The sequence below is a fragment of the Nothoprocta perdicaria genome, unplaced genomic scaffold (genome assembly GCF_003342845.1).
Source record: "Nothoprocta perdicaria isolate Ctin4 unplaced genomic scaffold, notPer1 scaffold_94, whole genome shotgun sequence".
In the NCBI taxonomy this organism is placed as follows: Eukaryota; Metazoa; Chordata; class Aves; order Tinamiformes; family Tinamidae; genus Nothoprocta; species Nothoprocta perdicaria.
In genome coordinates, this window is record NW_020456243.1 from 1,754,669 (window position 1) to 1,769,967 (window position 15,299).

Genomic DNA, 15,299 nt, shown 5'->3' on the forward strand with positions numbered 1-15,299 from the left:
GTTGGCTTTATTAATTAACCTGATTAAGCTACRTGTAAGTTTATCAGAAGTGAAAGAAATCTTAATAATGACACAACTATGATATATATATCTCTTGCTATTAGGAAGTGACACAAGTGTTAARCATCATGCAGAAACAGCTGCAAAGAGGAATCTGTAATTGTTGGCAATGAACATCTGTGGTTTTTTTCTATGGGATTACCAAATTAAAAGTAATTTATAAAGACACACATTCGGTTAGGTTTCTGTTGCACAAAATAGTGGTAAATTGACAACATAACCACTTTAGATGGTTTAAGTAGTGAAGACCTGATAATCTCATAAAGCAGTTGCCATTGTGGCATTGAACTCAAGGGAAGGCCTCATCTGGGGAATCATATTGAAATGATGAAACTTTGGTGTTTCCCATTTGCTTCTGACTAGGTTTAACTCGAGGGGGAGGCTGATACTTCTCCCCAGGCCCTTGTGCCGCCCGGTGCTTGGCGCTGTCCTGGGCACACTKGGCTGCTCCAAGCCACGGATGCTGGGCTGGACACAGCCCCATGGGCAAAGATTCAGTCAGGATGGACATGGAAATGGAGAGGGTGAAATTCAAGGGCCTTTTCTCCTCTGAACTGCAGTATTTTTTCTTAAATCCAACTTAAGTTTTCCTAAATTCATCTCTGAAAGCTTTAGTTGGTAAAAATAGACAGATTATGGCAATGTCCATGTTCGGGATCTCCTGCAGCAAGTCCTTTTATGTTGACGTTGAACTTCTGGGTAACAGAGTACCTTATATCCCAAGAAGGAAAATCCTAGTACCTTTAATAGTCTATTCATTGATTAATTACGCAGCTTTAAGGCTGAGAGAGCTGGGCCTGTTCAGCCTGAGAAGAGAAGGCTGAGGGGGGACCTGATCAGTGTCTATAAATACCTCAAGGGAGGCAGTGAGGAGGAGGGGGCGGCCTCTTTTCAGTGGTGGACAGCAATAGGACTAGAGGAAACGGCCACAAGCTGAGGCACCAAAAGTTCCACAGGAACTTAAGGAAAAATGTCTTGCCAGTGAGGGTGACAGAGCCCTGGAAGAGGATGCCCAGGGAGGCTGTGGAGTCTCCTTSCTYGGAGATCTTCCAAACCTGCCTGGATGTAGCCCCGTGCTCTAGGTGTGCAGAGGGGTTGGACTAGGTGACCTCTAGAGGCCCCTTCYAACCTTAAGGATTCGGTGATTCTATGAATCTTGAATTCTATGAATTCTTATTTTTAACAAAACAGTAAATGTTGAGGGAGAAAAAATGAAAGTTTTCTTCCTTTTTGTCCCATGGCGAGTGAGATGATGATTCTGTACGACCTGTAGGGGAGACCCCAGCGCCGGGCTGCCCGCGGCTCTGGCGTGAGCGGGAGCTGGGGGACGTTCACTTGCTCGCCAGGCTTGCGGGGCTGTTCTGGGAAGGCTGCCAGGAGGCACCGCGTTCCCTTCGCTCTGGGTAGGTGACGCTTGGGTGGTTAGGCCAGCAAATGAAGAGGTGACATTACAATGCATTMATATCTTCTGCTGGGTGTTTAGTATTGCCCGTTATCCAGTGGGAGCCCTTAGTGCTTCACAGAGTATATTTACAGTAATCATTTCATATTCATTTAAGAGCATTAAGTTTGGAGTGGGAAGAAAACCACCCTTAAAATCAAATGCAAAGCACATGCGGGCAGCCACAAAAGTTGTAACGCCAACTCAGTTCCTTATTTACCATATCAGCACATGCACGATTAAGGATAATATTCTTTCATATCAGAACCCAGCATAAGCACAGATGCTGCAACAGCTACTGCAATGATATTAGTGTTTATTACTTTCATTTTTTTTCCTGCCACTGTCAAAGTGTCTTAGAAAAGATGTCTGTGTTGTTATGCCATCTCACAAACAAGGGAGCTGAGGCATGGGGAAAGGAAGTGCTATCTCCAAAGCAACTAACCAGTGTGACGGAAATGCACTGCTGTTCTTTTTTATCTAAGAATATAGTACTTTTTCATTTGCTTATGGAAATAAAATGTTGCAGGACATAAAATCCACAAAAATGCAGCCACAGGGGCTTGTAAGGTCTTCAAGAGAAGATCATCTAGTGCTTGTACACCTTGGAAAATAACCTTTATTGCCTGTTTCTTTAGAGCAGTTGCAGTTTCACTGCTTGTCTTCCTGAGYGTTTAGATCTAGGCTTGAAATGCTTACAAGAGGCTGATAGAGTAGAGGATTTTTTTCCAGTCTGCAGTCCACCCAGATCCTTTCTTGCTGTATTTCTTATAGAAATAAATTCTTGTTTGGTTCCCTATCATCCTGAGCATCCTTCCTCTATCCTATGTGAATCAGTCAAATCCTGGGGCTTTAAGGGCTCTTAAGGAGTTCATTTTTCAGTAGGACGTTTAACTTGTCATGGGAGAAGTTATAGCTGTTAGGAAACTGGGTACAGCTTAAATTATAAAACTAAAAAGAGCTCTCACTTCCACAGTCACCTTTTTGATTTTATTTCTCTTAACACTTACATTATCCTTTGTGCATTTTTTTTCTACAGTATCCTTGCATAGCTTGGGACCAAGAATAAATCTATGTTAAATCTGTAAAAATTGTGTCCTTCTACCAATGCTAAAGCTTCTGAGGTCAGTCATCCATCTCCGGAACGTGACCTTCCCCAACAAGAGAGGAGTAGACAGAAAGTGAAGTCCTAGGGACTTACGTCTCTCACGTTGCATCAGGTCAAACTGAAGGAAGACAGTTTTTATTAAAACCTGTTTTTTCTTCCAAGGGAAGAAAGGGAAGTCCTGTTGAAGGGCTGCTACTATGGGCTGAAACCTCATATGTGAAGAATGAGGTTACTCTTACTCTTTGCTCGAGTACTTTGCATGAGTACTCATGCTCATTCATGAGTACTTATGCTCTTGGCTTTCTCATTTTCTGGAGTTGTTYGTATTTTTATACTCCCACTGTATAGTTTTAGGGCAGTGAGATAGGCTCTTTTGTAAGCAACATAGCAATGTTTTGTTTATTGAGGTTGAACATGAATGAAATAATACCAGAAAGTTTTGCTTTTTCTCAACTTTTAACTTTTCCGCAGACTTGGGCAAGGGAAAACGAGGAAGGTTGACTGACATGTGATAATGTAAAATATATTGATAGGTGAATATTCTTGCAGGGTGTTTGATAATGAGTTGATATGATAATGGCTTGTGGTTTTATGTTGATGATGGAGGAGAAGAATAAACTGGTTCATTCTTAAGTAAAAACCTTTTTTAAGTACAGTTTTCAGAGAGCTGAACTTGAGAAATGTCAAAAACATGTAATTTCAGAAAAGTGCCTCCCCAGAAGTCCCAATGCAGCCTTTTTCCTTAGATAATTTGTATTTTGACACATGTACAGATTTTAAAATGTATTCTATCCTTTTTAAGTGGTGAACTAGAGATCAAGTTTAAAAGCCCTGCAGAAAATATGAGAATCCCACTGACAAAATATAAATGAATCAGCTACTCCAGGTTCTTATAAAAATGCCAAAATATATCCTTATAAATCAGCAGTAAAAGGAAGGGTATTTTTTGGTGAAAAGTATATGCTTAATTTGTCTATAAATTTTCAAGACTAAACATTAAGCCTTGCTAATTAAGTATRCAAGGAATTTTTCCATAAGATTCTGGGGATTTATATTTTCTCTTGTTCTTTTGTGTGCAAGCACAAACTAGCAACAGCATAGATGTATGCATTAAAAATAGATTTTTTTTTTAAATAACATAATCAGGGTGCTCTCAGAGWAACCCCTTAGTATTTTTTTATTGAAATGAAACACTTGTCATGCATTTTTATGCAAATAATTAAGGTAAGATGCCTTTTGCTAAAACAGAATGACATTTCTATGCTATTAGATCAGGTGGCTGTTTGTAACATGGTTAAGTTTGATGCTGTCAGTGTGTTAGGCATTTTTTCCTCGAGCACTGATGGCACTTGAAAAGATGGAAGAGTTCGCGTACCTGGCACTGTATTTCTGTGGAGAACAAAATATCTTTAAAACTTAAATGCATATGAAAAAAAAATCAGTTTAGAATTTCATTCTTACCTATACTTTTGTCTTTGGGTTCTAACAATTCAAACCACTTTTTTTCTTTAAGGGATCATGTAAGGCTTTTCTCCTATAGATATACCTCCCTGCTYTGTGCAGTTTGGGGATGAGGAGGTCATCAGAGTGGAAGATGTCTGACTGGATGCCACCCTGTGCCCTGGATGTCCCTGCTGGAGCAGGGAGGTTGGACTAGATGATCTCTAGAGGTCCCTTCCAACCTCAACCATCCTGTGATTCTGTGATGATGATTAGATTTTTCTTTGAATTACTTTGACCTGTCAGTGAAAATCCCAAAGAGAAGTGGTATCCAAACTAATTCTTAAGGATGAGGTCCATCCTACCAAACTTAAACCATCTAAAAATCAAGTGAGAATTTTAAATCCTTGCTAGGAGCAAGACATCCCTTAGAGGAAGAGGCAAATCCAGGAAGAGGATCATTGGGAATGAGATGAATCATCTCATGGAGACACATATTATCTCTGCAGACTTCTACATGGAGCCTGGAGCTTGTTAGATACTTCTAGAAAATAAAGTTAGGTCTTCGAATCTCACCCTGGGACTTGGTGCTGCTGCTTCATCCTGCGTCSATGTGTGTACGTGCCCTGGCTATATGATAGCCAGCTCTTCTGTGATGGACAGTCCCTGGCAGCTTTATGGGATGAGTATGTTTGGTTTGGAAATCATTAATGAAAAGGGAGAACCAAGGCTCCCCTTCTGACTGCTGCATGTCTTCAGTGCGGCACTAGAAAAACCCTTTTTAACCACCTTTTAATGTTCTGTTTCTGATGCCAACAGTTATTCACAAAGCTGGCCCAGCACTTCTACACCTTCTGCTTCTGTTGGGCAGAGCCCCAAGGTTGGCCTTCAGGTCATCCAAGGTTCAATTTCAATCCCGTCTACTTAAGGAAAGCACTGAACTTGCATCCTCCTCTTACTGCTGTAAGGATTAGGTTGTAGTTTTGCCTCTCATCAAGTAGAAAAGTGACTTGCGTGGAAATTACACTGAGCTGAACRGGAGCTACTAGTGTGGGGGAGGCTCTACATGGCACGTGGCAACTTTTCTGCTTCAGATGATCAGTCAGCCCAGCATCTTCTCAGTGACTTTTGCCTGTGACAGCAGCTGTTGCAGAGCATTATTTTGGAAATACATTGGTCGTCCCACTGCAGTGCAATTGCTGCCTTTTCCTAGGCATTATTTAAGATCTTGTTTTTGTCATGGGGTTTCACAAGCTGTTTACTGCCATGTCAGTAATAATACAGGGCCTGTCACACACAGGACTGAAACATCCTGCATTTTTACAGCCCCAAATAAACAGGCAAACCCTAAACACCAGAAAAATTGCAGGAGAACCCCGGGCAGATGCATTTTATGGGCAGCTTTTAACAATATGTGAAATTAGACTGTAGCCTCCTGTCGAAAGGTGGCTGTAATTCCTCTGGGGACTAAACTGTTTGGTTTGTAGCACACCTGGCACCAGCCTTGCTGCCCCCGTGCCACGCTTGCTGCTGGATGGTTTCCTCAGGGAGGCTGCCCAATTCCTGACTTGATGCATTTTGGCTGAATTCTAGTTCACCTCTAAATGGTTTTTGACACAAATGACAAAAACATCAATAACCTGGTAAATAAGAAAATCCATTCACCTTTTTCATGCACAAATGCTTGAAAATGCAAGACCATACACGTTTATGAATAAGTTATTTTTWAAAATTATTTACATACTATTATCCATACTTTAGGATACTGTGCTAGTATGTAAATAATGTATAAGTAATTTTAAGCAAATTTACTAAAAATATGGTGTTTCTCCCTTCCTCCCCTCCCCACAAAAAACCCCAAACCAACCAACCAAYCAAACGCACAAAAGAAGAAGCCAGTAATGTATAATACAAATGCAATGGTTAAAATATTGAATGAAATCCAGCTTTGGATCACAATTAAAAATCTTTTAAGCTAGTTTGGGTTTAAGTGTGATGTCAGGCCACTCTCAGCAGCTGACACTGGGTGTTACAGGGACATTTYAGATAAATGAATCATTGCAGTGAGCAACTTGTTTCCTAGACTTAAAGAAAGATTCTCTCCTTTTTCTTGAATGGTTCAGTAATTGCTAAATTGGTGAATTTGGGTGTCCACAACAAAAGTCAAAATCTTGGGCAATCTCAGACACTTTGAGTTTTGGACAGCCTTTGAGAATATGACTTTAATGCCAAATGAGATCTGCTGCATTTCTGGCAGTCTGAAGTAACAGTATTGCTCAGTGACAGAGGTTTGCAGCAGACACAACATTCACCCAAATCTGATCAAAGTGCCATCAAATCCCTCCCACAAAGTCTCCGTGGATGGCGTGGTTTCTACATGACCTAAGAGGCTCCTTATCTCCTATTGATTGTTGTAGATTGTATTGCCAGGAAGTAAGGAGACCTGGAAAAGGGTAATTTAATTGCCCAATGTTTTAAACAGGATTTGGAAGTCGCTCATGGTTTTTGGAAGTGGGTCTAACAAGGCTTGCAGCGGATGCAGTTGCTCTTTGTGGTTAAAGAAGCAGCATTTCATAGTCCCTACCATTGCTTGCTGAACCTGCTGTAGGTATATATAGCTTAACTTATTATATATATAACTTATTATATATTCAGGAAATGATCTTTAGCTGAAAATAAGGTACGTTTGAAGAGGTCATAACCAAGAGGTTGATCTTCTCTTTTACAAATCCACTTACAAATCTGTTATTTAATAGTTTTTTAGTCCTTAGGTGGTAATTAGARAAGATCAACTATCTAACAAAATATGTATGATTTTTTGCAGCCTAGTGGTTTCCATTTCTACTGAAAAAAATGCACAGAAGCATTTACGTATATATTTTTTTATCTTAATAGTKCCTTTAGTCATATTTAATAGAGAAATCTGTTTTGATTATGATATAGGGCAAGAAACCAGAAGGATTAAGATGCATAGTTTTAACTATTCCAAAGGTAAGTATTTAAAATTTAATCTTAATTTCCTTTTTTTTTTTTTGCTCACATCCTACAGCAGCCAAAAGGTATATAGCCAAAAGACTTACCCCCCCCATTTTTCAACTTGCTGCCTTTCCAGCAGCTCCAGAGCAGTATTTCAAGGATTTGCCCCTGCTGTCAACCGTTTTCACCTCTGTTTCCAGTGGCTAAAATAGCCTGGTCTTTGGATCAGCAATATTCACTTTTGTTTGCAGCGATGAGGACCCTTCAGCTGTCCTAAAGCAGCAGTTTTTGGAGGAGACTGAGGCAGARGGGCCAGAGGTTTAATCACAGACTCACATCGGGTAGGTCTGGTCAGTGAGATGACTCAAGGCCTTTGAGACAGTATCAGTGTTGTGAAAGTGTCAGATTAGCCACATAGACTTAAATATTAGTGCATTTTGCTTCATGCTTTACACTCATTTGTTGAATCTAATTGTCATTAACAGCTTATTTCTCTGAAATACGTCTGAACAGGGTTGTATTTTAGGGTGTCAGTAAGAAAACTGAAATAAATTTGCTTTACAAACAAAACGGATGTATAAATTTTCTAAACAGATGAATAAATATGACATTTCAACGATAACGGTGTAAGCAGATGATCTGACATGAGATCATGAGATCACTGTGGTATAATTCCTGCAAACTGCAGCATGAGAAACTTCCCTAGTCTCTAACTGCCAATTTAGTTTTACATCCTGGAACCCAAGATACTTATTAAAGAAATAAGGGAATTTCAACAATTTTTATGCAGAGCTGCAGACACAGCCCCCTGTGAATGGGTTTGGAAGGCTGAGCCGTTTATTAACTAGTGCTTTGACATGTAACTAGGAGTGAGCAAACTTCTCTGATGCCAAGTTCTTAAAATAATGAAGCAGTTTCCACATCTTTGGTGTGCAGACGTGGAGGCTTCTGGGCAGAGAGCGCATCTGCCCGTGGCCCTGGACAGGTTATTATGGCCCTGCTGTCGTGGGGTGGGCAGTGTGTCCCTGCTTACCTCATGTAATAAAAGGGTAAGGGCTATTTAAATTATAAATCTTCTCTTATAGGACTGTGCTGCTTCATCCCAACATAGGCTGAAGGCATTATCACAGATTCACAGAATATTTAAGGTTGGAAGGGACCTCTACAGATCATCTAGTCCAACCTTCCYGCTCAAGCAGGCACACCTAGAGCATGTATCACAGGATGGTTGAGACTGGAAGGGACCTCTAGAGATCATCTAGTCCAACCCCCTGCTCCAGCAGGGACTCCTGGAGCACAGGGTGGCAGCCAGGTGGAAGATTATCAGCAATGAGTAGAAGTGCAAGGGYAAAGGAAAAGTTAAAAGTGAAGTATTTCTGGTGTCTCGAAGCATCCTGTGCATTGCTGGAAGAGAGTGATGAAAGTGTTTTTCACTCCAAAGGAAATAAAGCAAAACCATAGGATGTGTGTGGCTGTTGTAGATCCAAGCTGTATCTCTTTCTCTCTGTATCTCTTTCTCTCTCTAGTGTGAAATCAGAATTTGCCACCTTGTGCAGTGTAGCTGCAATTTAGCTCCTGTTTTATTCCTGTGTTTCTTTGGTTTTGCTTTTGAGACTTAACCACATTTAAAAGTATACATTTTAATTAGCTGAGTTTAAAAAAATGATTTTTTGATGATTGACTCTAAAAACTTCTTAAAGAAATCACCTTCTTCATTCTTTTAATGCCTCAATGAATACCTAATTTAACCAATACCACCTCAAACCCTATGTTAATTAGTGCTCTATTCAGAAAAAAACCCTTTCTATTTCACAATTGTTTAACATCAACATCCTTATCTAAAATCCTGTTATGTATGTAAGTTTGTTCAATACATAGACATGTAGACATGTTTTTGCTTGTGTGTGGAGCTCTATAAATTATTCGCAAAGACTTCTAATTAACTGCTTRCATTAGACAGCTTGTCTTTGGATTAATAGCAGGTTTTATTCAGTCTTACATTTGTTTTTCTATATGCTATCAGCACAGTTCCACTTGCACTATGAACCCTCAAGGAAGGTTTTTCTGTCTTAGGTGGTATAGGGAGAAGAAATGGGCAGAATAGAGGAGAGGGTTGCAGAAAAGGTGGGCTGAGTTAGAAGGTGGGATGAAGAAGTTGCAGTAGGTGAAGGAATCTGGGAACCCAGTAATAGGATAAAGGGAAGAGGGGATGTCAGTCTGAGCAGTAAGGAAAGTAGATGGGGAGCAAGGGCTGCGATTTTAGGATAGGAAGAGGGGGTCAGGCTGGTAGTTTGAGGTGCAGGTTGAGACTCTAATTGTCTATTTGTTGGTGTGAACTGTGCCAAACAAATAGAAAATGCGATTGTCGGCGTCGGGGACCATGGTTCCAGTTAGCTGCTCTTTGGATGCTGTGGTCCTAATCAGCCAACACAGAGAGGGTTGCACGTGCTGGTGAACACCCTTAGGCATCCCACAAGTTCTCTGTTCACTTGTGATCTTGTCTAGTTTAATTCACATGCTTTGTGTGGATTAAGAGTTTCCTTTTAAATGTAATCCCTTTAAATTTCTTGATATGTATTTCCCTCCTAGGCGTAGCACTTGCCCACACTGAAAGCCCCAGAAGTGATAGAGCCACATTGGCAAAACAAACTTAGATACACTTGGAATCAGGGAGTAATTTAAGTTGGAAGGGGACCTCCCTGAGTGAAACAGCCCAGCCTGGATCAGGTTGCTCAGGCCTATGCACAGTTGAGTGGCCACAGCCTCCAAAGATGAAGCTTGCACAGCCTCCCTTCACACCCTGTTCTCATGATTTGACCTTATTTATGGTTTAAAAAGAAAAAAGATGATTTTACTAATATCTGACTGGAGTTTCCTGTGTTCTGCTTCTGACCGTTGCTGCTCACATTATTGCTGCACAGCAATTTCCTGGTTCAGCCARGTTCTCTTCCTTAGAAATACACAAAGTATTTCCATTCAGTACGTATTTATTTAAAAAAAAACACAYATGGAAATAAACATATGTCAAGGGAAGAATTGTGGCAAGGGTGTTTTGTGTTTCTTTGTTTTTCCACAAGAATCTTGATGCCATGTTTTTTTCCATACAGCATCAGTACAAATCTGGCCTTTTTGCTTGTAGATAGAATTCGCTGGTAAACGCTTAATTGAGCACATTTTTTCCCTGATAAAAAGCACATTGTCTTTCTTGCCATACYGCAGGTCTCTTGTGTTGGAGAAGAGGAACAAATAGAGTTTGTGTTGGTCTGACCTCTCCTGAGCTGCATGACGCTGGGAATATTTAAACACTCATCAGCGGGATAACTGGGGTCTGCCCAAATTTTAGAATCACCTGCAGCAAATACAGATGTTCCTGGTTTGATGTATGTGATCCTTTGCTCTGCTCAGAAGCCAGAAATTCCACTGAGAGGAATAACCACTGAGAGGAAAACTTGTCCAGCTATTCTGCTATGAGTCTCTTCAAACTCAATAAAATAAAAATAGCCACTTTTACAGGACAGTTTATCTCATTCTATGAGTAGATATACAAGTCAAGTGAGTTCCACACTACTGTGTGGTTCTTTCTACTCCTCCTCCTCTATCAAGGAGACCCTGGGATGATTGGTGGCCACAGCACTATGTAACTTCTAGACACTTGATTCAAAAGGATTGAGTCCCATCTTTGACATACTTTAGTGCATCACAGATAGCTTTTCATCAGCAGGTGTATTTTATCTTAGGTGATGGGCACAGTGTAACAGGAAGAGTTTTATAAAATACTGCAAGAAATCTGAGTAAGGCACCCAGATAACATTTCAGGGTGCAGTCTATAGATTTATCCAGCCTCTGTAAGATATTTATATGGGCAAGTTAATTTACTTGCTTGTGTATTTGTAAGCAGGAGTCCAGCTGAATGCGGAAACTCACCTGCTGCCCAGTCGGGCTACTTTTTGCCTTGTATGGCATGGGATTATCAGTAAACTGCATAAATTAATTATGCACCTAACTCCYGTGACATTGTGAGATCTTCCGAGCGCCATGCCCTAAGCTCTATGCCCAATACGATACTATATCATCTACTTTCGCTAAGCTCTCTACCTTATTAAGCCCTAAAAACACAAAAACTCCTACAGCTGTTAACATATACAGGAAAATTGCATAAACTATGAAGCAGCAAGATGCTTCATTTGTAATTGATGACAACATTAAATAGGAGAGACAATGAACACAATTAGGCTGATGAGGTGGAAAGGGGTTAAGATAAGGTAGAGCTTGTGGGAGCTTCAGTATGTACCACAAGTTGGAAAATACCTTTCCAAGAGGATACAGCATCATCATTCCCAACTAAGCAGAGAGGAATCCTRTTTTCCAGATGTCCTGGAATAGTGCAAGCTGGACACTGGATAAGGCCCTGCAGAAGTCGGTCTAGCAGTGGGTGGTATCTGCAGTTGTTCTTTTGCACCTGAGCCAAGCTGTAGTGCATTGCAGAGCATTGCAGAGCATTGCAGCAACATCAGTGGATGGCACGTGGGGAACAGGAGTTCCCTTTCATTTAATTAGACATGGGCCTCTTCAGCACAGGCTGCTTCTGCGAGGGACACTGGTTGTGTGTCACTTGAGACAACTGTGTAGCGCTCTAGCTGTGAGCAGTTACTCCTCCCTTGCAGTATCTGACATTCCTCCTTCCAACTCGGGACATACGTAAGAAGCCCCCAGTCTCTTTGAGCATGTATATTGAAAAAAATGTGGTTTTAGGACAATAGGGTCAGGCCATAGTTTTATCTAATATGGTTTATTTATTTTTTGAATTAGTACTTATGACTTTTTTAGTGAAAAGGATATTAAACTTAGCTTCATTATTTGGGCTATAGGAAAATTTAGTAGTTATTATCAGTATTAATAGCCCTTTAAGGTTCAGATTGCTTCCTGGCTTCCTGCAAGATGCTTATAAATAAATCCACTCCTATTAAGGAAAAAAAAAAAGTATTTTAAAGTGAACTGTGTCATTGCAATCTCTCGATGAAAGCATAAGAGGTTTTTCTTTTGATCTGTGTGTGGACAGGACCAAAATCATAACTCATAACTCAATGTTTATGTAGATACATAGAACCTAATTACTGTAGTGCTCATTTTGCTCATTATGTGGGATGTAGCATGGCTTATGAAATACTTTTTGATAGAAATAAGGTAGTCCAACATTTGCTTGATGGGGAACGTACTGGAATATGGTAATCGCATATTTCACTTCAGCTGCAACTCCAATTCACCTTGGTTGGCCAGTAGTCAAGACATGTAGAAACTGCTTTTGCTCCCAGTGATCTCTCTGAAATTTGCCTAGGCAAGCAAATTGGACTAATCACTTGGTGGTTCTGTAGTAAGGAGAGAAAATTGCAGAAGATGATGCTATGTAGAAATAACAGAATAAAATTAAGGATATTCTTCCATCTGGATGCTATGGCCCTTAAGAAAATAAAAGCATCCTGTGATACTGTTCCCCCCTCAAACACCCGGCTCACACAGATGTGTTGCCGTGTAGCTGAGCCAGGCTGCAGAAGCCTGTTCTGCTGGGCTTGAGATCAGACAGCAGAGTTTCAGTCTCTTGCTGTCTCTGTGAGATGTCTTGTTCATGTGGCTCTTGCTCTGTTATTGCACCCTGCAGACAATTTAACTGTCACCAGAAAAGTAAGTCTCGTATTAATATTGTAGGACTTCCTTTCCTCGGTTACGATTCCCAGAGCTTCCCAAACAGAAAGTTTCACGACTCTTGATCAAGGTTYAGAATTTCACCTTCACTTCACACTTTTAAGTGTAAGTAGGCCAGGGGAAAATGAGGCTTTCTGCCTGCAGAAATGCCCCTTGTTTAACTCTCTGGGAAAGCTGGTCCCATTCTTTGCTAGGCAAGAAGCATGAATCATAGTTCTGTTGGATTGGTACAGACTCAAATAAGACACTAAATAAATCTTCAGATGCTTTTTCAAACCCCCTCCCACAGCAATATTCAAATTCATAAGAATTCGTAAGAACCAGGCAAACATTTGACAAAATCCAAACCAACGCACAGTACTTTGCTTTTCTGTAAACTGAAGCATTCATGAACTGTAGTTTTATTTTTTTTCCAGCTTAAAAGTATGAAAAATGCTCTCCTTATTTACAATCAAGCAGAACATTTCAAACAAAACTATGATCTGTAAAATTAATGAGTATCTGCTTAATTGTGGACATGCATATAGAATTGAGAGAGGTCTATTGCAGAAGTTAAAAATCTATATTTAATGCATACACCCACTGCATCTGTTAAATTAGCAAGATAATAAATGTGCAGCTCTCTCTTCTGCTTCAGAGTTTTTAACATATTCATTAGCTGAGAGTTCACCAGTCATTGCAAATATGCTTCAACTCTAGCTTTCAATTGCTTACACATTGTGCGGTACTGGGTGAGTATCAGGCATGATTGGCAGCCATCCTGGGCTGAGTGCTCTTCTTGGGTACTTGTGGTGTCTGCTGCTTTTGGCTTCAGTAGGAGTAATGACCACTAAAATTACCGAGGTGGATTCTTTATGACTTTTATTAACCTTGGCATAATTCCTTTCTCATTCATTTTAGCTTTGCCCTTGATAATGTATAAACATTCGGCATTTCCAGTCTTTAAATGTCATATCCATGTAATGGAAGAAGCAATTTATGATGTTTGACTTTCTGAGTAGTTAGTCATAACAGTGGAATAAAACACTTGTCTGATGGACTGTTCAGTGTCATGGTGCTCCCGAGTTTTCGTGAAGGACACCCTCTGTTCAAGCCTCTTTTGGCCGTGTGGTGTCTCTTACCTCTCCGGAGAATTCACAAGGTATTTCATAAACTATAGTCATAACAAGCAGTTACTAGATTTCTCTTGGCAGATGGCTTGATTCTTGCAAACAAGATGGGTTGGAGAACTCTTTATCCTTTATATTTCTGTGAGTTTACACTTTTGGTTCCATGAGTTCTTGCCTCCTTTTCAAGATGATATAACTGCACATTTCATTAAAAAACACAGTAGCAACAGGAGGTAGCTAAATGTTCTACATGTGAATTTTGTCTTTGCCCAAGAGTCTGCAAAGCTGAAGTCTCTCTGCAGACATGCTTATCTCCAAAGTGGAAGTTGCCAGCAAAAGGAGTTCAAATCATAAGAGACTCTGGCCCTCTTGTAAGGATGAATTCTTTCTGCAGATTGATGTACTTTCAGACCCTGTTTTTACACTCACCTTTTGCCAAAATGAAGTTCTCATTTAGGTCACTGGTCAGCGACTAAAGAGGCCTTTTGCAAGATGAAAGCAACTGTAGAGACCAGGATTATTCAAGAGACAGGTTTGTAAAGAAAAGCTGCTGAAAGGATTGTGAGAATGCCAAATGGCCAGCAGGTTTTGTGTCCATTTTGAAGGATCTTATGTCTCTTTTCTTGCCTTTTAGGTGCTGTAGCAATTTTGATCCCTCGCCTGGACCTGGTCATCTCTTTYGTTGGAGCCGTCAGCAGCAGCACCTTGGCATTGATTCTGCCTCCTCTCGTTGAAATCCTCACGTTCTACAAGGAAAATTTAAGTTTGTGGATGGTACTTAAAGATATTTTTATAGCTATCATTGGAGTTGTTGGATTTTTAACAGGGACATATGTGACTGTTGAAGAGATCATTTATCCTGCATCCGCAGTCCTAGTTAATGCAACAGAGAGCATTTCTGCAGAGTTGAATGTTACAGACTTGACAGTTGGCTTCTAATCAGGTGCCACAAACCGTTTTATTCCCGACCGTAGGGTCTGTTTGGTAAAAAGAAGTCCTGGATGAAAGACTGACCTATGTGAGGGACAAATTTGAATGGATTTTGTATGATTTTTTTGAAAAAGCAGCATGCCTCTCTTTCTCATTCTTGTTCCTTCCTTCCTTCATTCCTTCTGCTGTCTGAATTAATCCCTCTGCTCTCAATCTTGCCTGCCCCTTTTACGAAAAGCTGAATTGATTCAGAACTTCTTAAATAATATATTGGAAGGAAATACAATTTTAGGTTATTTGGAAGGGAAAAAAAGAACTTTTCATAATGAAGTCAAGATGCCTTTCTCCACAGGAAAAAAAAAAAAGTGCAATTCAGTCTATTCTTCACATCCCACCACAAGGTCTAGGTACTACTATAGCCAACGAAGGCACTAGCTGCTCTGTTGCTGTGTCGTAAGGGATGGACTAGAAGGTCAGTGATGTACAGACCCTCTCTTGGCTGTTTCTGAGTTGCATCCCAGGAAACCAGAGATAC

At 40.3% G+C, this 15,299-nt stretch overlaps 1 protein-coding gene across 1 annotated transcript in view; it reads left to right on the forward strand.

The window, feature by feature from the left end:
• The window catches only part of SLC36A4 (solute carrier family 36 member 4), a 95,021-nt gene extending 80,037 nt beyond the window's left edge, over positions 1-14,984 (forward strand). The window contains exon 11 of the mRNA XM_026052959.1: positions 14,469-14,984. Within this exon, the coding sequence (XP_025908744.1) occupies positions 14,469-14,773 (305 nt within the window). The 3' untranslated portion in view covers positions 14,774-14,984. The remainder of the gene's footprint in view (positions 1-14,468) is intronic.
• Positions 14,985-15,299: the final 315 nt, after the last annotated feature.